We start from the raw sequence: 27,882 nt of genomic DNA, 5'->3' as shown, positions 1-27,882 counted from the left end.
CTGTCTTTCTTCCTTTTTTCCTTTTTTCTTTTTTTCACTTTCTGCCTTCCCAGTTTCAGTAGGCCTGTATATTTGACCATGATTAAGAATTTCAAGGAAACAGGCAGAAGATGTCCTCTGTGACCTAAAAGGATCTGGTCAGTACTTAGTGTGTTAGATCTTCCCTTACCTTCCTAAGGACAGCTGAAACCACTGCATTGGCCACAGAAGTGTGGGGTCCCAGTATGAGCAACTCCATCTTCACACCAGTCTGATAAAGCCACAGAGTCCTCTTGGGTCCATCTCTCTCTCCCTCCCCTCTGGGTTCCCCATGGTATGTTGTCTCCAAGTATGAGAAATAAAAGCTTTGTGCAGGGTCCTGTGATGAAAGCAACACAGATGCTGTAATGGAATAACACGGGATCCAACTGAGATCTTGTGCCAGCACAGATCCGAAGCGATCAGGTCAGAGGGTGAAATCCTGCTGCTGCTGAAGCAGACAGCAGGTCTGCTGCAGAGGGGCCGGGATTTCACCCATGTGTAAGAACGGAGAAGGTGTAAACCTGGTGGACCAGGCTCCCCATTTGGGATGGGGCATGCTTGTGTGCTGGCTTTCCTGCGCCAGTAAGAGGAGGAGTCCACACAGTCCCTCTTCTGCCTTACACAGCTGGCTTCTCTGGTCCTAAGTCACCTGGTGTAAACTGGTTATTGCTCCAAGTTCAGCTGTCTCAGTAGGACGCTTAATTGCATTCCCCGTTTCTCCATCGCTGCCTGCCTCCACAGCGCTAAATCATGTGGCAGGTAAGAAAATCCATTCTGGGGAGGTAAAAGGGATTTATGATGTGCGTGACCCATGTAAGTAGGAGCCTATTTGGAAAGTCCAGTTGAGTACCTAATCCAATAACCAACTATGATCAGCAGCGACAGTTTAAGTGCTCATTTTGTACTCCAAATGGGGTCAAAATGGCCACAGAAGTGGGGGAGTTAGTGTAGAGCAGTCACAGGAGGTGCCTCTATCTGCCCAAGTAGTACATTTAGATTTAGGTAAAAGTGATGAGTTTAGGAGCTGCATAATCCATTCCTAGAGGCATCTGGTTTGCGATGCACCCTCCGTGCAGGGACTGCCAGGTCCCCGGTGGTGTAGGGTGATTGGCACCTCGCGGGGGAGCCCAGCATCTTGCAGAGCTAGATAGCTGGAGGTAAATCCCAAACCGTCTCCTGGGTAAGAAGCAGCGGAGGCCCTAATGAAGGACGGGTCTTTTGGGAACATTATGCAGTGACCCTGTTCTTGGGCAGAGATTGAGGCATTGCTTTTCTCTGTATGTTTCCTTTATTATGTTCTGAAATGAAGTTAAAAGTGCTATGGCAGTCTGTGATCACCTGTAGAGCGACTGGTATTGCTTTTCCTTGAGAGATGATTCATTCCTATGAGACCAAGTTCTCAGTCCCTTTTTCCTTGTGAATATTCTCCAAAGCAGAGAATCCTCCTGCCTAACATAGCTTCTCCCATAAATAAATCTGTTGATAGTCTTCTGTGCAAGGGTTTGCAGGGCTGGGCATGGATTCACATGTCTCTCTCAAGGAGCCTTTCTTCTGGCCGTTCTCTGTGGTTGCAGTTACTTCTCTAGTTTTCACTTGCTATATATTCTTCAGCTTGCTGTAGAATTGAAGCTCTCAGAGTTATTCCATGTTTTCTCATGTTACTAGGTCTGTATTCGTCAGTTGGCATATAAGAGCAGAATTTGGCCAGAAAAGCAATTCATTTGAATAAGATGAGCAGACTTTTGCCCCCAGAGAGTCTCTGTAGCCCACCTCAGAAATTCCAGCTGCCACTGCAGCTTCTCTGTTATGTTACCGTTTGCTCAACATTTGGTGCAATGTAAAGTGTTCTGCCGTACATCAAATATAAACAAGAAACACTCTCTATGCAGTCCCTCAGATGTAGTTTGAGCATATTGAACATGTCAGCAGGCAATAAAGATGGAATAAAAATACTTTGCTGTCCGTATGTTTGTCATTTGCTTTTCATGCAATGCAAAGGATGGGTGCTGATACGAACAGGGATTGGCAGCAAAGGTGTTGATGTCCAAGGATGCTCTGAACTCTGCTAAACCACAGACAGAAAATAACCCCCACAGGAAGGTGACCTGGCTCTGTTCTGTAAAGAACGGACAAGGAGCAGCCGCTGTTTCAGGAGCTCACTCATCTGCACCAGGCTCCTGCTTGCACCAGAGCCAGAGACGGAGTCCAAAGCATATAGTCCATTTGGGATATAGCGGTCTGGTCAGTCTGTGACACTGCCAGGAGGGCAAGGCTGTATGTTCGGATGATAACTAAATGTTTCCTTTCTGATCCCTTGGCTCTGTCCCTTACCTGTAGCATCTTCTGTTGCAGCTCTGTCTCCTCTCCCGTCCCTTGCAGAGTAACCTCCTCCTCCTGGTCCTGTGCCCTCTCCTGCCCCTCTTGCCTCATTTCAGATGGACGCAGCCTCGGTTCCTTCAGTGCCATTGGGTGGTACCGCTCTGCCTTCCTGTACCAGCGGTTAAGAAATTCATGGTGATAAATGCTCAAACTCTTCATAGCCATCTAAACAAGGCACAAAGGTGCCAAACTGCATGGGCGGCACCAAGGAGGAGGGTGTTGATGGCAGTTTGTCTCTTTTGTGTCAGCGATGCCTCGCTGGTATGAACGGAGGCTTTGCGCGCGTACGTAGAAAAAGGAGCTGTGCAGGGAGCATTTCCAGTGCTGCTTGGCTTGTGTGAGCCCCGGAGAGAAGGGGAAAGGAGCAATAACTGCCTTGTAATTTGGGTGGAATAATCCCTCGCACCTTCTGTGTCTGTGTAGCTGCGAGGGTTGTACAGGAGTGGAGATGATTTGTTTGGGTGTAGTGGGTGAGAGCGGTTCCTTTGTGCCGTTGCTAGAACCGGGTCTCGCCTCTCCAGCACACGCATGGCTGGGTGGACTTGGTTCAACCCCGCGGGGACGGTTTATGGCATGGAGCAGCCGGCGGAGCCGGTGCATGTGCTCCTCCAGCATGCACCCGTGCGTTAAGAGGGGATAGTTTTCTCTTCCGAATGAATCGCAGTCCTCTCTGCGCGCTGCCCACCCTTCTCGTAGACACCCTTTGAGATGAGCAGCAGAAGAGCAGAATACTGATTAGATGTAAATTACATGGCAGAGACTCGTTACTTGCCTAATTTTAAATCCTGAGATATGCAGCGTGAAAGCGATGGCAGAATATGGCCCTGAGCTTGGATGGAAATGGTCCGCAGCATCACAAGTGAGGAAAATGCTTCGTAAAGGCAACAGTAATGCCAGTGGCAGTGGTAAGCAAAAGCAATGGAGCAATTTAGGGCAAAGTTCTCCGTGACTAGTTAGGAAAGAAAATGTACATCCATCACAGATGTTGTAAGTGTTTCCTAAGTTGCTCTATCAGCTGCCCGAGCACAGCTTACAAATTTCAGCCAGTTTGCCAATTAGACCCTTGATCGTGCAAAAGCTGGTATTTTTGATAGCTGACAGAGCTTGTATTAATTATTTGCAAGGTCTCATGTGCTGTACTGGTAACAACACTATTGTTGGTACTGGTGGGTTTGCTGGCTTTGCGATAGGAATTTTCTTATAATGATTCTTAAGGGCAAGTGAATTAATTACGTTGAGATTTCAGACTAAATCTGCTCTTCTCTTGTCATAACCCCATTTCTGTGCTCTGGCAGCATATGGGAAGTAACACTCCATGGTACCTGGATGACATGTCTGCTGAGTAGCTTGAAGCAGTTTTTGGCTGATTGTGTCTGATGGTGTTTGCAGAATGTTGTTGGAACCAGATCAACTCTCTGCAGATTAAAACCAGTTGCAGCGTCTACGCCTGGATCTATTGTTCTAGTGACAGACTCCCTGAACTCATTATAATTTAGACTAACAGTGACAGTTCCTGCTTTTAGCAAAACTCAGCTGACTCGGGATAAAATGAAATGAAGTAAGTGTTCAGTAACTCCGACTAACCAACAGAATTTGAAAGTAATTCAGCAAAATTGCAGTGTACCACACCAGCAGTCCTAGACTGTGGGTCCTCAAGTCAAGGTAAATGACCCGTAGCTGGTCCCCATAATCATATTAAATCATGTTTTCAGTTAGACCCTCACTGAGAACTGGGCATATGTGGTGATTCTTGAGAAACCTCGAGTGTTGATGATAAATACAAAACGTTTGGAAACTGCTGGTTAAACAGATGCCACAGCTCGTTACACCTGACTACGGTAGGTCCTGCCCATCCCGTCTGTACTCACACAGGATGGTTTCCCATCGCTGCCCGAGGAGAGCATACGCACACCTCCTGCTTGAAGGAAGTTAGGACAACTGCTATGTGCAGTTGTTTAGGGCTGAATGGATGTGCTGAGATGTGAAAACTGTTGTTTTCACATTTTTTTCTTTAAGCTAGATCATTTCCTCTGCTCATTTGTGTCAGGAAAGGGCTCGGGAGGCAACGTACAGCTGCAACCAGAGGACAAGAGTCTCCCATCAAAGTGGAAAGCTGTATTACAGCTGGCAGTATCTTAGCACAGTTTCTCTCCCTTGGGACAAAATGCATGCTGTTAATCTAGGAAAGGTCCATTTAAGATTTTAACCCAAGTGGGGCGGTGTTATGTCAACAGTGAGAAAGGGGGAGGCGAATGACTGAGCTCGGAGTGTGAGGCATGACAATTAACAGGTTTGAGCAGGATCCTGGGGAAAGCGGTGCTTGCTAGAGCAGGAGTCTCCGGTGGAAAAACAAGGACAAAGTCAGGACTGGTTAATACATAGCTACTGTATTTATTAATCAGTCGGATTATATAGCTGGTGACAGAATATGGTCGAGTGCCAAGAAAGTCAGATCTAATTTAGCAGGCTGGGAATAGTGAACTTTGGCATTTGTCTCCCGCTGTCTGCTTCCCCTTTCCTGAATTTCTTTGTCTTTTTCTCTTACCCCCGCTTTCTTTTCCTTCTGTTCTTTTGTCTCAAATTATTTATCAAAGCATTCTCCCTTTTTTTTTCGGTAATGAACTAGCCAGGGCAGCCTTGGATTATTTCCCTTCTTTTAGTTTTGCTCAGTTCAGCTCCCTTGGATGCTCCTTTTCTGGCCCTTATCGAGTCCCTGGATGAAATCCCAGCTGCTTTGAGAGTTTGTCCCTCACTGGGCAGAGATTTCTCCTCTGTCTTCCTTCAGTTTCCTCTCTGTATCTGTGTTTTTTCCAATTACTCAAACCATTCATCTTGCCCATCCCATCTGCTCGCTCGCTCTCATACTCAGCTATGGTTCAGTGTGAACTCAGCAGGCTGTAGGATTAATTTCTGCTATTAACTGTTTCACTTGTCTGGCCACTTCTAAGCTTCTACAGAAAGCAGGCTCTCTAAAGCACAATATTTTAGAGGACTGATGAAAGGCAAGCTGAAATCTCCACTTGACCCTACACTGCTGTTCAGCAGCAAAGCACGATCGTGACACACCGAGCTTTCCAGAATCTCGTTTTGTCGGGTTTTGCTTTACCACCGCTTGTAAATGGAAGGAGCCACATTGCACTGGTAGCCAGGGCATCAGGTTCTCTCTGACCCCTAGCAATAAATGCTTGAGGCAGCAGGATAGGACAGACAGGCTTGTATGCCAGTCCTTGAAGTCAGTAGCTCGAGTCGTTTCAGCGCAGGCACTCTGCGTGACACAGTTGGCACCTTTTCCAGAGGCCATCGATAGCTGTCTCCTCCCTCCAGCCTGATCCTAGCCTGCCTCCTGCCAGCAGGCTCTTGGGCAATCCTGAGCTTGGGCTTTGTGCTTGAGCTGCACGAGTAGAGAAGTAGGACGTGAACCCAGATGAGCCCTGGCTCACTGCACGTTGTGGACCCAACTGTAGGTTTGTTTCTCTTAGAGGTCTCTTCTAATAACGGCGTAGAGCAGCTTCTTCCAAGGAAATAATGTGAATGCTAACAGGAGGGACCAATTTGCTTTGCCTCTGTCCCTGGATGGCTCCACCAGAGCCTACTGTCTACATCGGTCTTTTATAACTTTCAACATGAGAAGTACAAGCTCTGAAATGCCTGCGTGTGTTTCCATACGTTACTGTTGTGCTTGTATGCTGTTGCTGTTGTACTGTTAGCTTACTGTTAGGGATGAAGAACATTTTCTGGGACCAAAGACAAGAGGAATTATTTGTACATAAAGAAGAGCCTGAAATTCAGACCTTATGTTCAGGGTCAGAAAAGAAACTGAACTACTGAATGAATTTTACCTGTTGCTATAAAGCATACAGGGGAAGAAAAAAACATTAGTTGTATTAATGTTTTCAATCAACGTCAGCATAGGTTAGCACTGACTCATTTCAGGAATTAAATTTATCATGCAGTCCCTGAAGTTCGGGCTGTCTAACACAGAGAAGTCAAATCGTCACCGCTTAGATGAAATCTCCAGGATTTTACCATAAATAAAGCACATTCAAGAGTTTCTCCAGGAGATGGCAGCAATATACTGCAAGTATGACTGAATGAACGCTGCAGGAGTCGTCTGAATGTTGTGCTGTGGGGCACTAGGTTATTTTTAGATTTCTTCGTGTTAATCTTTTTAAATTTTGTGTTGCCGGTACGATGGTATGCATTCAAAGTTCATAGCATAGAATATGCACTGGTGTGCTCCTGCTATTGGTCTGTTACTTGTCAATCTTTCGTCAGCGCTGGTAGTTTTAAGGAGGATGCAAGATGCTTAAAGCATCACTTTTAGTCTTACTCCCACAAATGTGTTAATGATAGGGTTTATTCTTAGGTGGCTTTTGGAGCTGTTCCTGGAGGAAGGCACGGTGCAGGCAGGGCTGCTGAGAGCAGGCTGGCAGCTAGCAGAAGCCCGCAGAGGGCAGCAATAAACCGAGCGCCGGCTGGGAGACGCTATGCCAATAGACGGCTTCCCTGACTTAAGTAAATGACATTTTATTAGCGATAGATGCCACCAAAATAGGTGCTGCGTGTGTATTTGTAGCCGAGCGATTTGTCTGGAGTTTGGAGGCAAAATCCCCCAGCCCAGCCTCTCGTCCGTCTTTCAGGATGTCTCCTGACTTCCAAAAAATGACGAGCATGATCCGTTGCCACCCACCGGAGTTTTAAAGTTTCCTCCAGAGGTCAAGAAAACGTCCAGACGAATAAAATTACGTCAGGCGTCCAGGATGTGACATAACCTTAACAAAGTCATTTGAAATCATTTGACAGTAAATTTCCCTGTGAGTTCCTAGCCTGGGGCACGGAGAATCCTCTCCTCTCCTCTCCTCTCCTCTCCTCTCCTCTCCTCTCCTCTCTGGACGAGCTTCTCGCCGACCATCCAGATTGCAGCACGCCGAGTACGCGCGGGGTCTTGATGCGGCCTGATGGCCTCCTAAAGGCGATTCGGGAGCCTGGCAGAGCCCCCGCAGCTGAGTCGGCTTCCGTCAAGAGCTTGACATTGAATGTATCGTGTCATGCAGATGGTACCTCAGAGGAGTGAGAGCTGCCATTTACAGCACTGATGACAACAACTGCCGAGATCAGTGGGATCTTAAGATTGCTTTAATATGACTGGCACCTAGCAATTTAGCTCACATTGTTTGTGACAGGGTGTCACTCTTGCACTTGTCTGGGGATGAATGATAGAGGGGTTTAAAGCGCGGAGCTTCCTCTTTTGGAGGAGATTAAACCGCTGTATGTACTGATGCGGAGAATTAGGTGCCTGCTGCAGCAGGGTGTGTTAGGAGCGAGCTTTGCAAAAGCCTGGTAAAAAGTTTAGTCTGTCTCGTACGGGCAATGACCGTCAAAATTACCCCACCACCCCCAGTGCCTGTAAACACGCCGTCAGCACGCGGCATTTGAAAGCGCTTTGGATTGCCTTGTCATGATCACCCGGTGCCATCTTAGCTTTGTGGTTTTCTTCAGGTTAGTCAATATACATTTGCTATGTGCAGCTACCGGGAGAAAAAAGCGGAACCTCAAGAGCTGCTCCAGCTCGACGGATACACTGTGGACTACACCGACCCGCAGCCAGGTACGGGGCCGACAGCTCGCCGCTGCGCCCGCGGGTGCTCGTGCTCGCCACGCTGCGTACGGCTCCCAAACAGGAGCCCTCTCTCAATCTCCCCGCTTGCAGCTGAACTGTGATCAGCGTTATTATAAATATGTTTGTGTTTATACTGATCATTAGCTATGCGTGACTTTACTATAAATAGGTCTAAGAAATTGAGGTAGGAGTTGCACCAGAGGAGGGAAAGACTCATCTTCTCTGGGGAGCCTAAGTGAATGAGATGCTGAAATCCCAAGGAAATTTGACTGTGAATTGAATGCTCAAATCGAGTGATGATCCTAGCCTCTGCCTTCGGATTATATTCCCTAAATAAAAGGTTAGCAGCTATGCCCGTCTTCATCGTAGAAAATATTGATGGGACCAACCCGGCATTTTTGCCTGTCCCATTTTCTTTCTCATAGATAAAAGTGAGTGGAAGGGGCAGGATTAGAAACTCCGTGGTACCTGGCGGTACCTGTCATGTGGTGAGAGCCTTCTTCAAGTGGAGGAGCATCACATTTCTTTTATTTCAGTGGGGCAATACGTTGACCGTGGTGATCCTCACCATGCCCTGGGTAACGGTGTCCCCAGAGGAGATGAAGAAAGACACAGTAGGTTGGTTGTCAAGACCTTGATTCCGGTTTAATTCCAGTGTTAGGGAGATGGGAAGATGGATGCCGAATCAGGGCAAAGACAGAAATAAGCACATCACCCGAGCACCCTTAGTGCAGTGTGAGCGCTGGTGCGCTCACTCTAATGGGAAACCTGCCCCCACCTCCCCTCAAAACCCATTTTTAATGCAATGCAACCTGCACAGGACCTGCACAGATGGGGCTGTAGGTGAGAGAAGCAATTAATCCGAGTGTGTTGGGGCATGTTTCAGTAATTGCGGTGCAGGGTGCTACCTGGGGACCTGGTGGGCTCTCTCGCAGGTGAGTTTGGTGCAGGCGAGGGGACTGGCCAGGAGCCAGGGGCAGTGCCGGGCTGGCTGGGGACACCCGGGGCGGCGGTGGGGTGGGAAGCTGGGGGAGATCCCCTGGCTGGCCTCAAAGCCTGCGAAACTCCGTTGTTGCTTCCTCTCCTGCCAGGTTTGGAGGGCGGCAGAGCATTCTTCAACGCTGTGAAGGAAGGAGACACGGTGATTTTTGCAAGTGACGATGAGCAGGACCGTATCCTGTGGGTCCAGGCCATGTACCGAGCCACCGGCCAGTCTCACAAACCTGTGCCGCCTACCCAAGTGCAAAAGCTAAATGCTAAAGGAGGAAATGTACCCCAGCTAGACGCCCCAATCTCTCAATTTTGTAAGTAAATAAATTCTCCTAGAGAGCAGAAGTCTTTGATGGAAAGATTTTCTGCGCTGATGTAAATCAATATTTGCACATGTGTTTCTGACTCCAAAATGAAATTTTTTTCATTACCATTAAGCTGCTTTTTACATCAGTGGATCCAGAAGCAGTTAACCTGTGTGTTTAGCACAACCAAACCCAAGGAACGAAATTCTTTGAGGAACTTGTCAATGAGTATTTTAAAGTGCAATACTTGATGGAGGAGAGACTGGGATCTGAGAGCCTGAGACCCAGCTTGCTTTCTGCAGACACGCGTTTTACCCCCACACAATAAACTGCACACCCAGATCAGAGCGATTCATTAGCGCCATTAGCTGTCTATCAAATGCATCACGTGCTCAGAACTACAGGTGCAAATCTTGCAAGTATGAAATGCACACACAAAAAGAGGTCTCCTGTTGAATATTCAACTGTAGGAAAACATATGGTATTTTTAACAGGTTGCTTTGCAGGCCAGTTAGATGTGAATTTAAAGCAATCATCTTTTAAGTCGTAGCTATGCTGCATGTCCTGTGCAGTTATACCCAGTTTGCTTAATTTGAAATTTAGAGCAATTTCTTTTGTCTTGCAAATGCAATGTGATTATAAACCAGATGAATGCCTCCTCACTCATTTTTCTTGAAGGTCTTGATCACACGTCTGGAGCCCCTTTGTTATGTAACATACAGTAGTTCTTGCTAATTTCAGCAAAATTTAAGAATTAGTATCATTAAATATAAGACAAATAAGAAAAAAGTGGTAAATAGTAGCAAATTCTTCTAATTAAATCAGATTTTAACATTTAAAATAGTCTCTGTAAAGCTGTTATGGAGCGTTTTGTTGTAAGGGACTCCGAAAATCTGCCCCTTGCTTATCAATATCATTTGACCATCTTTTATGTTGGTTTAACTTCTTCATGTCAGTATTTATAGAAAATAACAATGCAAGACATACAGCTGTACGATCAACGTTATAGCAGAAAACCTCTGCTTGCTGCTTTTTTTTTTTTTCGTATCCTCCACATGCCTGTATATTTTGGACTCCCTTCTGCCTTTCATTACTGCTCCTGTCAGTGAGGACGTAGCATGATGCAGCATGGTAAACCCATAGTCAGTATTTTCATTTCAGTGACGCTCATCCTCTTCATTCCAGTCAGGTCACTGACTTTGGGGGTGCAAGGTGTAAAGTGTTGGAGTTGGGAAGGAAGGATGCCTCTCAGAAAGCCAAAATGGGACGTAGGAATTGGGGTCTTGCAAGTGGGAAGTTTATTGGCTGTGATTAGCCTGTAGACCTGGCTACAAGCTACAAGTCGTGCTGACCGGAGAGCACTCCCAGGGGTTGTGTGTCCCTCTGCCCGGGATCTTGGATGTAGCAAGCACAGGTCCTTCTACAGCTGCTTTTTTACATGCTAAAAGTCTTCAAAGTGTAGCAGAGTGGCAGAGGGATGCTGCTTGTGGCTCCCTCTCCTAACAAGCAATGCTGAAGGATGCTCTTAGCTGTGTGGTTGGTGCGAAGAGGATGTGCTCCTGCTCGTCCCAGCATGATCTCTGTGGATTAGGATAAGGGCAGTGAGAGAACATCAAACTGGGGAAGCACCTTTCCCTCCAGTCTTCTCCCATCCCTGCAGACATCAGGCCTGGAGAACTTTTCTGCTGGGTAAATTCCTAATGTTTACGGAGTTTTCACTTTGCCAGACCAATATGTGGGGTCAGGTGAAGGGTCCCTTTCCCAAACACATCGTAATTGCCTGGCAGCAGCTGTAGCAAAGTTTGCCAGGAGTTTGGGGAGGGAAGAGGGATGCCCGGGGCCATGGACCCTTGGGTGTGCTGTCCCCACGCGCAGCCAAGCGCTGTGTGCGTGGGGAATGCTGAACCCCCCTGCTGAGGTTACCTGGGATGGAGAAGAGGCAGCTGAATTGTCCTAGTCCTTGCCAGGGAGCAGTGAAGTCAGTGACTGAGCCCAGGAGTCCTCTCTGCATCTAACCACAGCCCAGCACGTCCGCCGGAGACTTGTGCTGCTCGTGGTCCTGCAGGCTGTATCAGCCTGACTGTGCTCGGAGCTAGAGAAATGCCACAGGTTTGACCTTGGTTTTTCCATCTCACTCAGCTACCAGGAGGCAGGGATCCCTCATAAAACAGCCGAGATTTCACCCCGTGGTCCCTCCACGGCGTCTGAGGGGGTCAGGATCTGACCTCAGTTTCTCTCGCTTGTTCTCATGCCAATACCAGCTCCAAATCTGGATCATTCAGCTTTTTTTAATGCCACCACCCTCTTTCCATCCACAGTGTGTTTTCCCCATAAGCTGGGCGGCTTCAGGCTCCCCTTTTTGCTGTAAGCACTGGGAAACCCTCTTGGTTGTGTTGTGCCAAAGCCTGGCAAGGGGAAACCAGTCAGCTCATCAGTCTGATGATGACTTGCTACTCCAGCACCCTCTGGGCTAGTGTGTTTTGTCCTCAGTCCTCCTTCCTCCTCCTCCCTTGGATCTAGATCCCTCTGACAGCTCTTTGTGCGCAGGACCTTCATCCTACAAGAGGAGGAGGGCAGCATGCTATGGTACACCTTCATCTCAACAGCAAGGGCTACTCTTTTTTCATATTTCAACATTTGCATGTGGCAATGCTCCTTGCAAAAGTCATTGGGCACAGCAGTTAAATAATCAGAAGCAGAAGTGAGTCATGCGTGCCACACATGATGGCTTGTTGGGAGTCTTAAATACACAAATACATATCTCAGCTCCTTCAGTCTTGAAATTCAAACGTATCAAGTATTGCATTTTTAAAAGGGTCTTGGTTTGTTACTGGGTTTTTTTGGCTTGGGTTTTGGTGGTTGGTTTTTTTTGGGGGGGTGGGGGTGGTGCCTGCAGAAAGGTAAGGACTTTCGCGAGACATTTTATTCTTGTACATTTATCTTTATACCTGTCATATTTTTTGTGCTTATTAGAGGTTATGGTGAATGAGGATGTGCAAAGAAGTAAATGTTAAGCCATTTGATGAGTAACTGTTGTTACAGCTTTCATGTTGTAGCAGTCTGAGATGGCACATGCACATGCATGCACATGCAGAGAAAATCCAGCCCTCCGCTCCTGTGATGGAGCTGTCTGTTAGAAACTTGAGAAGAACATATTTTACTTTGGGGGAAACTTGGGAGAAATAGTGAATTCATTTGGTTCCCACCTCTTTTAACTTAGTAAATACAATCTTTGAGTAGCACTCAAATTCTTTCCCACAGTTTGATAGCAGCGCTTGACTTCGAAGTAAACAGACAGCTCCGAACCAGGGTGGAGTTTATTTTATTTGCAATTTAAGTACCGAAAAAAAATAGATCCTGCTATTCATTAATTTTTGTATGACTCTACAATTCCTTTTATGTGGGTGAACAATACCTGTTAGAGTGAAAAGTTTTGCTTTTTTTGTTTTGCTACAATTTAAAAGAAAAACTCCATTCACGCAAAGCTGTGCTTTTCTCCAATGTTCGCATTATAAAAGAAAAACCCAATCCTGTTCTTGTTTACTGTTGAAATCATGCACAATATTATAGTCAATAACGCTGCCAATACATATTACACCTTTTGGCAATATTTAAGCTTCATAAAAGTGGTCACTGAAAGCACCAATCTTTGTTCGTTCTGTGTTAGTGATGCATCAAACAAAATTCCCAAACATGCTCAACGTTCTTTTTTTTTTTTTTTTTTTGAAACCCTTTTCTTTTTAACATGAAAGATTGGTCTGTACTTGTTTTACGTATCACTTGTGGTTATATTTCATTTTTTAATGTCTGTTTTTATATATATGACTGTTAATCACACCATATACAAAGAGTTGGTTGTTTTGAGAATTTGTGATGATTTGTTTCCCCATAATAAGTAGCGAGGTTTATTGAGCTGCTTAAGAAATTTTCAGCTGTAAGTGGTTTTTTTTTTGGTTGGTTTGATTTTTCTTTAAGTTTCTTTTTCATTCTTTGCTTGAACCCAAATATTTAGCTGCTAGGTTAGGGCTCCTGTCTGCTTTCCTGAGCCTTGTTGCTAGTCTTTATGTTATTCTGGTTTGTTCCTTCTTACCCTGCTAACTTCTAGCTGGACTCAAGGGTAAGTGCTTCCCTGTAGCTAGCACAGCTCAGATAATCAGACTAGATTATCTGACATATGCAATGTGCTTTTTTTTCTCTTAAATCTTTCTCATGTTTAGATTTTGTAGTACAAACTTTCCATGTTATTTTCCTGAATTGAGGTTTGAAATGTAAGTTTCCATACTGAAATTAGGATGCATGTGATGTTTGCATAATTGCCTTCTCTCCCTGGCTTTCACATTGGCATCAAGTGATCCTCTTAGTAAAGCCAATCATTAACATCTCTATTTTTCATTCCAAGATGTAAATATTAATTAACATCACAATAAAACTGTAAATAATACCTTCTTTTGTTTCATGGAATTTACATCTAGTTGACTGCTTCCTGCCTGAAAACAGATCATTTTGCACTCTGACAATATCCTTTCTCTCCGTGCCGATGATTAGCTGGGTGCAGCGCACCAGCGTGCGGGGCTAACTGTGGACACCTCGAAGGGCAGAAGGACAGGGCAGGAGACCCCAGGAGATCTAGACGAGGTGCAGGACTCCACAGGAGCCCCCCCAAAAACCCCTCCGCACACGCCTTGTGAAAACAAGCCCGAGTCATCGAGGTTTGGTAGTTCCCCCTCCCGTAAACTCGGTAGGGGATGATTTCGGCAGCAAGCGGCAGCTCTCTGGGTCACCCCGGGTTTGGGGATGCTGACCCGCTCTGACTTAAATACATTAGTCACGGAAGGGTGCTGCTGTTCCCCCAAATTATCATGAATTAAAGTTTAGCGTGGGACTCAATCACCAATCAAAGCAATGCTTGCCAAAGAATAAACCAGGGGAATTATTATTTTGCCTTTTCCCACTGGAATACTTACGTTGAAAAAGATAAAAGCCCAAACTTGTGCTGTAAAAGAGCTTCTCCTTAGTCTTTGTTCAGTCCTAAATACACCCGGTACAAATCCTTTATTGGTGTTAAAAGCTGCTTCTCTAATACCTGGTGAGTGCCTGCTTTCCTTAGGAGGGAATAGCATCAGTGGGTCATGAGAGCTGGCAAATATGTATCCAGAGTATCTGAATGCAATTATGAGAAGGAACAGGCGGTGTCATCCCTCCTGGCCATCAAACAAGACTCCTTTTTTTCTTCTTCCTCCTTTTGTTTCTTTTTTTCTTCTTTTTTTTAATGCGTGTGAGTATGTGCGTGTGTGTATAAATATACCCCTGGGTAGCAGGCAGAATTCCTTCTCAGCAGACACTTTCTTTTTTCTTTCTTTTTTTTGTTTTCTAAATGTTTGGATTTCCAAAGAGGATTCTTATCAGACTTTACTGCAAAAAAAAAAAAAAAAAGTTTAATTTGATGGAAATACAGATTTTTGCCACTTTGAAAGAAAGAAAGAAAGAGTGAATGAATGAATGAACTTGGGTCTGGCAACATTACATGTATTTGCACCACAATGCATTGCTATCCTATTAGATTATTAGTTTTGTGCTTTAATTGCTTTATTTTTTTTAGATAGTTAGAGATATCATGAGAACGCTGCTGTGTCTTCTGTATTGTCAACTTGCAGATGCTTCATTGCAGGAATGCAGAATTAAAATGTTAATTCAGTTCTCACATAACTTGCATGAATTTAAAAGTAGCCTGTAAATCACTTCTACGTGCTTTAAGAAGCATGGGACTCTAACTTATGAAATACAAATTCACAGGTTTCTGCAGTCACAATTCGAAATATTTTTAAATAGTTATAAAAATGCTGTGAAACAATGTTTTCTATTATAAATAGCTGTTCTAAAACTGTGTTTTTAACTTGCCACGCAAGGAATTATGTAAGTGCCTACTACAAATTCTTATTCATTTAACTACCAAGCATTAGATAACTTAGATTTCAATTCAGTGCCTAGTGTGTCTGGTGATTTACAGGAACATTCATAATCGTTTATTAAAATTGTAATTCGAGCAGAAAAGAATTTGTTTGCAGCAGGGGAAAAGCCATAAAATACAGGAATAAACAGCCAATTAAATTTAAAGCTATCTTCTAACGTGGAATAATACGAAGGAAGAAAAAAAAAAAAAGCTCTCAGATATCCAGCTGAGCGGCGAGTTCAGCCTGCTGCAGCGTAGCGGGGAGGAGGTTTGCAGAGCCCCGGACACGCACACACCCCCCGTCACTTTTCAGAGGTGGCAATGCCACCGCGCACGGTGAGGAGGGGACGTGGTAAGTCACCAGCCGGCACTGCCAGCAGCTCGCTCGCAATCAACAGCCGGGCATTTTAAGTCCCGGTGCGGTTTGGGGTTTTGGGGTTTTTTTTTTCTCCCTCCAGAACACCGGTGTTTGCCAGTGAAGCCTCTCGCTCCACGCAGCCGAACAAAACGAGGTTTCTGGGCGCTTCCCCTGGGTATTTCCTTAAGGATTTGCCTCCCGTTGCGTCCCCGTTAGCTCGGCTGAAGCGGCGAGAGCAGGAGGGGCCCCCGCCGCCCCCAGAGCGCGCGGCAGGTCGCGGTGGGCGCACGCCGTCGCCGGCGAGCACCGCGCAGGCTGGCAAACTTCTCCCGCTTTGCCCGGCCAGGCCAGCGAAGAGTTTTCTAGAAATATCTGTAAATGAATAGCTGCCATCAATCATTGTCATTCCTTTATTTCATGTCTCCTGATGAGGTTGACTAGTGTCATTGTTTGTTACTGTCCAAACCACATCTTCATTCTTGTAATGTCAAGCAGATATGACAAGCACACATTTTCCAGATGAGTAAGATACAAAGTCACCTTTTAATTTACAGTTCTTTGGGGTTTTTTGTTTGTTGGGGTTTTTTTGGTTTTTTTAATAAGCAAATGTGTCATAAAATTTACTGGATGTTCAGTTGCCTTTGGTACTAAAACAAAGTCACTCATTAATGAAAATAAATAAGTCCGGAGTAAGAAATTCTTACGATAAAATGGCTACCTAAAGCCTTTTATAACAAGAATTCTTTTATGGAGCTTGTCCCCCGCTATTAACTTCACCACTCTCAGAGCAAAATCTGCCAAAATTACTGCTAGAGCAAAAGAAATGCAGAGGGCAGGGAAATACATTTTAAAAAAAGAATGAGAGATTTGACTGGTTTGCCTCTTCCTTTTTAAATAACAGTTAGATAAGGAGAAATACAGCCCTCAGAGGACCAAATGGTGGGACGGTCCTTTGGTTTGCATTATTTTTGTTCTCGTTGAAATCTTTGTGTTCCCGACACTGGCAGATTTTTAGGACTCTGATTTCAAACACTTGTAGGGAGTGTGTGTGTGACAAGGGGCTAGTTAATGGAGTCAGTATAAAATGCAAACCAGATAAAAATGAACAAAATAAACCCGGCAGTATTAAAAAAAGACCATAATGTAGGTGACCAAGTGTAATATAAAGGGCCAGAGTCTGCAGTTTTCCAGCAGAAAGGTTCGTGGAGTGCGTGCTGCCCATTTCCCTCCGCTGACAGCCTCCCTTCCGAGACCACCATCGAACACCTTTCAGCTGCAGTTGTGTGCAGCTTGTCTAAATATGTAAGATAACTTTTGTGGGCCTGCAGCAGCATTTTGGCTGGGGCCCCGAACAAAGAAGCACCAGCGAGCTTGGCACGGCACCTTGGGAAGGGATTGTAAATTACTGGAGCATCATATAACTTTCTTTCTTTGGTTTCTCCTTTCTTTTTGGCTAGAATAACAGAGCAGTGTCAAAAAAGCAACCGTATTTGACTGAAACAATTAATTTAAAGTACTTACAAATTAGCTGTACAGTTTGGGTGTGAATATTAGCCATTCTCATTTTGTACTTTGTTAAAATCTCATTCAAACTGTACAAGCCGTTTGGAAAGAGAAGAGATTACACATAAAACTTATTTGATATGCAGATGTTGGCATTATTTTAAATCGCAGGTCAGCCGGCTGGAGCGGAATAATAATATATTTAGATCTATCCTTTTCTTTTTGTATTGCCTAGGAAGTTTAATGCTTCCGGTATAATTTGGTTCCTAAATTTCATTTTTAAAAGCAACTCCACTGGAAAAATCAGAATGCAAAAAATAAATTCCAAGTTGCATGGGGTGTTTATTTTCTAATTAAGGGAAGGTGAGTTCAGTGTAGGATTGTCCTTTTTTAACCTGCTCCTAGTTATTCTTAACAATTTTAAGCATCTGGCCCAGAGCAGATATTCCATTTAAGAGAAGTACACGGGTGTATTACCGTTCTCCAGAGACGTCTCCGGTTCACACGCTTTATCCCCTGGGTGGACGACGTGCACCCACCCAGCCCCGCAGCTCTGCCGATGCAAAATGGTTTGCTCATGCCAGAACTGTGGTGCTGGGCTGCTGCAGGGAGAGCTGTGGCTGGTCATCTTCCTTCCCATGCCAGAAAACCACATTTTAAAGCACTGACCGAGCGGCTTATACTTTTCTGGTCACTTGAGCTGGTGCAGTGCCATGTCTGATAGCTCTTTCTTGGGGTGGTTGTTCTGAGGTGGGGAGATTTGGGGCAAGTGGGCTTTGGAGCAGGCACCCAACGGGATGCTCAGTGAGGTGTGGCTTCAAAGTGATTAATGAAAGTAAAATTGCCCCCGATTATGGACAGTGGTGAAGGCTGTTCAATCACAGCGTCTGTTCTCACGCTTGGCAGGGAACTGTCTGCCTTGGGCAGGGAGATCTTAAAAAGCCCGGGACAGACCCTCAGCTCCGTGGAAGCCAGCAGAGCCTCGGTCACTTCACGCCAACCGAAGGTCCATTCTGTGCCCACCTTCCTCGGAGAACGTCAAAGTGGGGAAAAGCTTTTTAGTCTGGTGTAAAAAATACTCATTTCAAACATGCTTTCTAGCACATATGCTCAAAAAAGTTCACCAGCTAAAGGGCTAGAGGACTCTTCAAATTTCCAGCTGATTTACTCAGCTCTCAGAGCCTCGTTGGCTGAGCAGGAGGATTGACAGTGTATCAGGGCTCCTAATTGAAAAGTAATAAAATCTCTGAGCAAAGCTGGCAAATGAAGGCCTCCAGCCAATTTGTCAGCTTGCAGTCAACTCCGAGGAGTCGGGCAGAGCAGCAAGCCATTAAAAATAGTCTGATAATATCTGTTAAAACATTTTGCGGGCACTAAGGGATGGAATTGAAAACAGCACAGGCAAACTCTTTGGGAGTGAATGCAATCAAATCGATCTTGACCCAAAGGGACAGAGACGATGGGGCAGAAAGCCGTCAGAACAGACAGGAGCCGGCCCGTGCCGCGAGCCCCGGGGCTGGGTGGGCTTCGCATCCCACGCCCAAGGATGCCGGAGAGGTGCCGTGGAGGTGATGCCCTCCTCGGGGAGGTTGTCCCCCGTCCCCCCGAGCCAGCCCTCGTGCTGCCACGTCGCTCGGCGCCGCCGGCGGCTTCTTCTGTCCCCGAGCCGCCGGCAGAGGCAGAAGGGGGGATTTGGGACCGGGGGCGGGGGGGAGGCAGCAGGACCCGGCACGAAACAGGGGAGCAGACCCTCAAAAATGAACCAGCTGTAGGAAAAAAATCAGTGGTTATTCAGCGGGGTTTTAGTGAGGAAAATTGCCAGCCACTGCTGAATTAAGTATTGCTAGCAGCTAATTGAAATGTTACGTGTTTTAATTTGTCTGATTTCTTTCCAGTGGGTGATGTTATTTATATAGTTTGTATATAGCGAACGACAGACTATACAGAAAATGTAAAGATTGCTTCCAACGGTCAGTAATATCTGAGAGCACAGGCAGGAACGAGGTATTTAGGAAGACATCCATCCTTCACAGCTTAATATTAAATAGTAAAACATGTATAAAAGAACACTGTCTCATTATCATTTAAAGCTCTTTTTATTTATTTATGTATTTATTTATGTTATTAAGGATTTTTGTTTTTTCTGGTAAAGAGGGATTTTGTTTTAAAACAAATACAGTTACCATATACTACTATTGCGGAAACCTGCATTTTTGTGTCCTTTCAGCCGCATTGTTCCAAGGCCACCCAGTTCCCCTAGGAGGCTATAAACAGGGGAAGGATTTAAATCCTATTTTCTTTGTCAAGGATTTGGCAAGAACCCATATAGTAGGAAGCTGAGCACGGACAAAACCCGAGTGAAAGGTGTCCTTTAATTCCCCGGCCGCTGGTAGAACAAAGCCTGCTCCCAGCGGGGTCCCGGCTGGCCGCACCCAGGCCGGCTTGGCGGCTTCATTTCAACTGCTGAATTCGGTGTATTTTTAGTTAACCATGTTGAGATTAATTAATTAGCCCTAGGAGTTAGTGCCTGTAAACGTCACCCAAAGCAGAGAAGTGTGAATACGTTGAGGCTGTTAATTCACCCAAAAATGGCAGCTCGTAATCCAGGCAGAGGAAATTCAGTCCCTCTGTCGGGATGACTGGCAGCTCCGTTGCACCATCGGGTTACTGCCTCAGTGACAACAAACTACATATCTATTTAACTTCTTAGCGATGCTTAAAAGAGCATCTTTTTATTTCGGTGAGGTAGCATTTAAAGTTGCCATTAGGAAAAAAATTGCCGTGGGGAGACAAACATTGGCATTTGGATAAAGAACAACATAACTGGTCTGATACCTAGAAAACCTAGTAAATGTAGAGAAAAATGCTACAGCTGTAACTTCATTAGAATGGCAGAATCTATTATAACCAACCGCAACTATCTAAATAGGAGCTAATTTACCTACGTGAGCCAAAATTCTGTTAACTGGTAGTGTATTGTAAGATACAGAGTAAGTTCTTGGGTTTGTGTTCTGGTTTTAAGTACAGAGTAAATGCACTCTAATGAGCAGTTGAGAAGATGTTAATTCTAAAATCTTTTGCCTAAATGCAATAAGATAGTCCATAACTGATGCAAGTTGACAATGGGAGGTGAAAAGTGTACTGTATAGCCTGCAAAGAGAAAAGTTAATGGCAATGTAGGGAAGAGGAGATACTTAGCTTTCATGCTTCATACTGTATATTTTTTTCTGTTGTATTTGTCAACTAAAATGTCTTATATCTCTCTAAATGGTGTCTTTCTCTATATGTATAAATGAACAGATGCAGATAGAGCTCAAAAGCATGGCATGGATGAATTTATCTCTTCCAATCCCTGTAACTTTGACCACGCTTCACTCTTTGAGATGGTTCAGCGCCTCACTTTGGACCACAGACTTAATGATTCCTATTCTTGTCTGGCAAGTATATTCTTTGGTCTCTAGTGATATAAACATCAAGCAGCAAAGTCAAAGCTAGTGCGAGTGGGGGCTAATCCCCCTGTTGCTGGAAGATTGACCTCTGTTTACACCAGGTTTGAATTTGGCCCAGAGGTATTTTCTTTTGAGAGGCTACCTGCAGTGAACTGACTGCTGTTCTTCTCCAGTTGCACTGTCTTTATCATTTCTGTTTGCAATGCTTAAAATGTTTCTTCCCGCAAAGACAAACTCCAGTGAGGGGATGTGAAGTAGAGAGCAGTGTTTTGCAGCCTCCCGCACTGCCTTCCAGAGTCTTCTGGATGAAAGAACAGGGCAAGGATAACGGTCTGGTACCACCTCCCATGTCAATGGAGTCCCACCAGGAATAACTGTGGCCCAGCTTTGTGTCTGTATATGAGCAGGGACCCCAAGCAGGTAACAGATGAGACTAGGTGGATAACTGCAGTCATGCTGCAGTCTGTCCCTGCTCATGTAGTCGCATGCCCATCCTGATTATTTTCAGGAGCGCATGTTGCAGCTCTCAGCCCGCTGCTGTGTAACATGGGCTATAGGACGGTGGCACTGAGATGCTCCAGGACAGCTTGTAGCCTTTGGGGTGCAGTGCTTGGGGGCTCTTAGGTACTGTGAGGTTTTAAATGACAAATAACCTTTAGCCATCCAACCTGAATAATTAATTTTTAGCAGTTTGAGTGAGGAGGGTGAAGAGGCTCTTAGTTTTCGAGAAAACAGCGGGATGAGGCCTTTCTAGAGGGGCCTGAAATGGAGGTCCTGTCCTGAACATGGCATGGGACAGATCCTGACCTGTAGCCCTCCCAGTGCTGCACAGAAACCTCCACTCTGGGGTGTCCTCATGGGCTTCTGCAGCAACAGGACCACCCCGTGCCGATAGCCTTCATCTCTTGCCAGCTGTGCAGTCGCTGGAACTGGAGCTCTTGAGTGGCTTGCTGTTAAAAGCAGCAACCTGGGAACACAACCGAGCAGTTGGCAGTGAGGCCGTCGGTCTCAAATCCTGTCCTCCGCATCCCCCTCCACGACGGTGCTCCTCTCACCTCCTCTGCTCCTTGCACGGCACACAAGGGCTGATCTCCTCAGAAAGGCTAAGATCCAGTAAATGCCATTAGCGGTAGTGAGTTGTCACCTTCCTGATGAGAGGCAGAGCTAGGAGGAACGGTTGTGGACGTCCCCGGAGGTAAGGACGGGCTGGGGGAAGGCAGCAGCGTGCACTTTACTCGCAGATACCCAAGCGGTACAAGTAGGCTTGGTGGGAGCATTGTCAGACTTGCAGCAGGTTTCTCACCGGTTCCATCGAGGTCTTTGCTCTGGCAGGCAGTGAATTTGGCATGCAGCTTCTGCTCCCCACGCATGGCTGACCCTAGGAAGACCATCCCCATCCATGCATGTCTGACAGGTTGGCTTGCAGCTGGTTTGTCTCTGTGCAGTCTCGGGCCTGGTGAGAGAGCTGTGGCCGTTGAATTAAATTCATGACAAGGTGCAAGGCTATCACTGAAAATGATTAACGATGTTTCTCTTCAAGAAACCCACCAGCCACACTTCTGCTTGTAATTGAGAAGTTTAGGCCCTTGCTAGAAGCTACTGGCCTGGTGGAGCTCCCCTCAGCACCAAGACTTGTGCCTCTTCGGAGCAGAGCATCACCAATTAACCGTCTTCTTTCAAATCACCCATTGCAGAGTGTTATAAAGAAGAGAATAATGGCCTGTGTTCACCTGTGCTTGGATTTCACATGCTTCTTTACTTATTCTAATATGGTTTTGTCCCAATTATGGCTTAAAAAACCAGACTGACCTCAAAATCTGAGTTCAACTGCAAAGAGCTCCCATTGCCCTTGACATGTCTGTGGGACGTTGGTGATACCACTGCACTGGCTTGCCTGGAGGAGCTGTGAGCCCGTGGTAAGCCTGCTCTGTCCACTCTGTGTGCCACTGGGCAATTGTTATTCTTCCTACAGGACATTCCCATGCAAGGTCCTGCAGAGTTTTTCCTCATCACACCTCTTCTTGTTTTCAAATGTGGACGTGGAAGTGCCAGGGAAGACTTACCCAGACACAGTGGCTTACCCTGACACGGAGGATAACTCGGCGTCGCCTCCTTTCCGCGGAACCAGGTTAAACAACGTTATTGAGAGCCCACTCGCTGGCTGAGCCAGGCATCCCTATGAAAACAAACAGGCTGGCTGACTAATCTCAGCTACGGCAGAAGTGATGTTTGCTGGCAGAGAGCACCGTGCTGCGGAAGGGGAAGAGCGTTGTCTGCAGAGCTTGCTGAGGGCTCCTGCCCGTCATCCACAAACCGGTAGCACGGTCGCTTTTACAGCTCTTCCTGGACTTTTGGGAAGAGTATGCAGCTCTTCCAGCTTAGTGTGGACCCCACACACGCATGAGTCTTCATTCCTTCCTGCTTGGACACGTGTGTTGTTTCTGAGACTGCCCTTCAGCTCTTCCCAAGACTTCCCAACCCACTGCCAGCATCCAGCTCATGCAGCCGGATCCCTGCCGGAGCTGTATTGCCCATGATGTGTCAGCATTCATGGGATTCACATAACACAGCACGGCGTGTGCCGAGGAAAGGTGGTCTTCCAGAGTGCCCAGCCTAGCTGAGATGATGTGAAGGAGTCAGATTAAAAGGCCCATGAAGCAGGCCACCAAAATGAAATTCTTTTGGTTTTCCTATGGTAAATGAGAAAATTCAGCTACTGAAAAGTGAAAATTATCCCTCAAAAATTCTGGCTTTCACAAAAGCTGCATTTACCATTAGAAAAATTGCCCGTGTTTCACCAACCCTGACCAAGCCTTGCTTTACCCGGCTCCAAAGCTCCTGTTGCACTTTCTGCTGGTGCTCGGGACACACGTCCCCTTCTCGGTGCAGTTCAGCTTGTTGAACACAGTCAGTCGAGCTCCCTGTGCTCTGCGGCCTTCCTCCGTTGTCCCCTCCAGGTTTCCTCATGCCAGTGAAGACCATCAGGGAGACCACGCTGAACTAGACCTAGCTGCCTTGGGGAGAGAGGTGCCTGGTGTGTGTCATCGCCATCAGCTGCATTTGCCAGACTGGCTGGTTGTCAGCTGGTTGCACCCGGCAAATCTTAACCGAGAGCCAGGATCTGCCTGAAGATGTGAGGGATTTGTCTGAATACCGCCTTCCATCAAACCTTAGGTTTTTATTGGGGCTGTGGGAAGCAGCATTTACTGCTTCTTTGGAGCCCCGTTCAGCAGCAGGTTTTTTATCTCCTACCTCTGCCACCCAAAAGAAGACCACCTGGTCCTCCTGGGCTCTGGATCTCTCCACCCGTAGTCTGCTTGCCTGGGCTCTCATAAGGTACAAGGCTCATCACTGAACCTCTGAGCTTCTGCTCGCGCTTCCCCTCATTGAGCCGTGGCAGCGATTCTTGAGTGTTTGCCCTCATCCTTTCTGTCCACCTGAGGACCAGCACTTCTCAGACCCCGGTGCGGGGGAGCAATGTGGGGTGCTCTGGATCACTGCGTCCAGCCTTCCCCTTGATGTCAGCAGGGCCAAGATTTCACTCCATAGGGAGGACTGAGTCCTTCGTATGTATTAGGTAAATATAACAATTTCAACTGCATTTCCACCCCAGTAACCAAATGCACACATCCTTCTGTCGCAGAGCAATCGTGGCATTTCTATATTTTTACCATGCCTGATCGCCGAAAACTTGTGTGAAGAGAGGCAAGGCGAAGAGAAGGTCCAAGGATGTAACAAACAGGCAACGTGAAGAAGTCCAGAATCAAGCATAATACCATCAGCCGAAAAGCAAACAAAAATACCGTTAAAAGCGGTGAAGGCAAATATACCCCTCCCAAAAAATAGCCTTCCAGAGTGCCGTCCCATCTGCATTGTTCTATGTCTTCATTTTGAAATGTGCACTTCTAGTGATCCCAGCACTGTAGCTACTCCCTATATCTATCATTTTCCCCTCATTATTTTAATTCTTTTCTCAATCTGTTTTGGAGTTGGCCCAATAAGGATGAGCAAATCCTTCTCTATGTCTTTGAGCTCTTAATTGATATTTCTTCAACTCTTTTCAAAGCAGCTATTTTGGCATCTAGAAAAGATTTGGTGTCATCTGAGTGGTAGAAAATATATTTTAATCTTTCACAGCAGTGTTGTTTCTAAGATGTAGCATTTGGGGTAACAGATGGGGTGGCAAAGAAGTTGCCTATAGGGGCAGTGCTCTGCCTCAACTACTCTCCCGCCCGCTGCAGGAACTTTTCAATTAAACGATGAAAGATTTTGCAGCTTGATGCATTCCAGAGCTGCGTCTTAGCAATTGTTTAGCACCCAAATTTCCATGTAAATATTGACGGTTTTGCAGCATTTCGAAAAGCAATCTACAAGAATATTCTTGTTCTCACTAGCGCCTTCCCCGAAGGCAGAGGCGCGCTTCGCTTCGGCTGTCCCGGGACGTTCTCGTGGCGAAGGGCGTCCTCCTCGGGAGCCCAGACATTGCACCACAAGCTGTGTGTCACCAGGCCCTCAGGACTGACAGACAGAAATAGTCTGAGGTTTCTGGATGCGTAAAGAAACCCTGCTCGTGAGCAGAGCTTCCCTTTGCTTCAGTGCCGAGGAGGTGGGCGATGGCAGAGCGCGTTGCCAGCGGTACGCAATAAGGATGATGGGAAACGTCCCTTTCTGATACTGCGGAGCTGCCTTCCTCCGTCTGCAGGACGTTCCTACCTGCCAGATGCAAGAGAAGTCATTATTCAGTGTAATCCTCCATGCTCTCCCCAGATCAGTCTTCTTGCTCCCGGCCGAATGTACAATCCCATCCCCGAAATGAGATTACTGTTTCACGCTGTTTAAATAACCAAACCTTTGTCATCTCTTAAAGGTGTAAGTCTTTTTTTTTTTTTTGTCTTTTTTTTGGTCTTTTTTTTGCTAGGTACTGACATGAACTGGCCTAACTTTTCAGCATTTTAAATGACATTTCCCTTTAATGGTAGCATAATATGTTTTTGTTAACAGTTGCACTGAGTATATGCTGTGTTTGGGTGATGATATACAGACTGTATTGTTTAAGAGTGACCTCTCTCCTTTTTTCCTTAACATAGCCTTAGGTTTGTATTTCTTTTATTAGAACAGTTGACCACTACACCTCCAAATCTGATAGCCTTTGTATTTAATAACTTATATTTAAAATCAAGTCTCTTTATTTCTAAACAGGGCTGGTTTAGTCCTGGCCAGGTCTTTGTGCTAGATGAGTATTGTGCACGTAATGGAGTGAGAGGCTGTCACAGACATCTCTGCTACCTCAGAGATTTGCTAGAGCGCGCAGAAAACGGAGCTATGATTGACCCCACCTTACTTCACTACAGCTTTGCCTTTTGTGCATCACATGTTCATGGCAACAGGTAAGGAATTCTTCTTGGCTAGCGGTTCCCTGCCAGCAAGGGATGACTTTGTCAAATATAGGTTTCCTTGGATAATGCACAACAGTCCCCAATTTGTTTTCACAGTGGATGTTTGGCAGCAGCGCTTCTAGTGGCATAGTCTGTTTGTTTGTTTGTTTCGTTGCTTGTTTAATGTAAGCAATAAAAATGCACGTAGAGGATCCAGAAATAAGGGGGTTTAACTTTCTTACCCAGGCACCTGCTAGATGCAGTTCTGGACAAGATAGGGTTGAAGTACATGTGACTGTCAGGGGTTGAATAAATAGAAGCAAACAATATGCGGTGCTGATTTAATTGCTCTGCGAGAGGATCTGACAAGTTGCAGCAGTGAAATTTTCAGCAGTATCAAACCTCAGTGTTCAGAAGGGCTTTAAGCCCTCGGGCACCCATGTCTCATTTAAAGTCCACGTGACGTCAGTTCGGAAACTGCTTAGGCATAACTGAAAATTTTATCTTGCTGCTGTTGCAAAGCAATTTCAATTTCAGAAGTAGCCCATTCCTTTCTCTCAAACGTGGCAAACCTTTGATGGGAGGAACTGGAGCTGTGCTTTTTGCTTTTCTCTTTATTTTGTTGACAGCTGTAGCATCTATTGCAGCTTCTTTCTCTGCTTTTTTTTCTGTTAAGTTGTATTATATACTTGGAGATACTCCTCTCTATCCTGCATATGCTGCCGAAGAAAGGAATGTTATAAAATAATTACGTGTTTTCATAAACCCTCTGGTAAATACCATCCTGAATTATGACACGCATTGCCCAGGTTTCACGTTGCAAGGCTGCCGCTTGCTTTTGCAGTTACTTTCATACATCTTGTCATGGAAACCGAGTTTTTGCTTCCTTAGTTTCTTTTTTAGTTCTGACTTTCTTTTGCTCGTTCGTTCCTTCTTTGCCAATTGTTACTTGATTTCAGTTGTTTCCTTTCAGTTTAGTTTCCTTTTGGTTTATTTTGAGTTTTTTCATGCTTTCTTCTTGTTTCTTTCACTTTTGCTGCTGGCCTTGCCCCCCGCGTTTCAATCACTCCCCAAAGCCAACTCATGGCAGAATTACTTGGTGGGTCCCAGCCAAGCGCAGAAGGCGAGGGGGGCAAAGTGTCTCATGCCTCTGCCGCTGAAGCGGAGACAAAAAAGGATTCCAAAAAGGAGTCCAAAAAAAGGAAAGATTCCAAATCCCAGCCGAATCCAGAGCCGAAAAGGTAAGTGAAAGCGCGCAGTGCACAGAAGTGTGTTGTAGAGGGCACCGGGCTCCTCGGTCACTGAGCACACTGGGCAGTTTGCATCCCTGCGGCACTGGGAGACCCGCTGCGGCACCAGCATTCGGGTCCGACACTCTCCTGGGAGTTGGATGGGATTGGGGCACCCACGTCCCGTAGCGGGTCAGGTCCTTGAGTTTTTTTAGGCGGGCGTTTAGGAGATGGCTCACACGGCGTGTAGGGGATGGGACCGGGCAGGTGAAGCTGGCTGCCCCCATCACCCCTTTTCCATAGGCAGGAGGCTCTTGTGGGGACAGGACCTGGTTCAAAGGCCATTTGGCCCAAAACAGAGAGGAGGTTGGATGCCAGTCTCGGCTACCCCATGTACCTCTGCACAGGGCCCAGCAGAGCCAGAGCTGGAGCCTCCTCTTCATCAGGAGGTATCTGACGGTACTGGCCAAGGTGACACCCCACCATTCCCTCCCCGTGAGGCTGGAGAGTTGTGGGCTTAGGAAAATGTCTTGTTTAAAACTTGTGTGGTTTAAAACTGCGTGCGGCTGCTGTGCCGTGCTGGGACACTGCTGGGCACTGCCAAACGGGCAACTCGGCCACAGACAGGCTATTCAAATAATTCATTTAAAATATTCCAAGAAAGGAATTAGATGTCTTGCTATAACTTAGCTGTCTTTAGCTG

The 27,882-nt window shown here is 46.0% G+C and overlaps 1 protein-coding gene across 2 annotated transcripts in view; it reads left to right on the top strand.

Moving 5' to 3' along the window:
- The window catches only part of CADPS (calcium dependent secretion activator), a 222,069-nt gene that overhangs the window by 114,016 nt on the left and 80,171 nt on the right, over positions 1–27,882 (top strand). Inside the window, exons 10-14 of one of the 2 annotated variants that reach the window (XM_049826415.1) lie at positions 7,900–8,008; positions 9,112–9,324; positions 20,427–20,563; positions 25,775–25,962; positions 27,027–27,191. In XM_049826415.1, coding sequence (XP_049682372.1) covers positions 7,900–8,008; positions 9,112–9,324; positions 20,427–20,563; positions 25,775–25,962; positions 27,027–27,191 — 812 coding nt within the window. The remainder of the gene's footprint in view (positions 1–7,899; positions 8,009–9,111; positions 9,325–20,426; positions 20,564–25,774; positions 25,963–27,026; positions 27,192–27,882) is intronic. The other variant, XM_049826416.1, reaches the window with a different exon arrangement.

The sequence above is a fragment of the Accipiter gentilis genome, chromosome 23 (genome assembly GCF_929443795.1).
Source record: "Accipiter gentilis chromosome 23, bAccGen1.1, whole genome shotgun sequence".
NCBI classification, from domain to species: Eukaryota; Metazoa; Chordata; class Aves; order Accipitriformes; family Accipitridae; genus Astur; species Astur gentilis.
The sequence above is the reverse complement of the archived record's forward strand: the minus strand, read 5'-3'. Positions and strand labels throughout refer to the sequence as shown.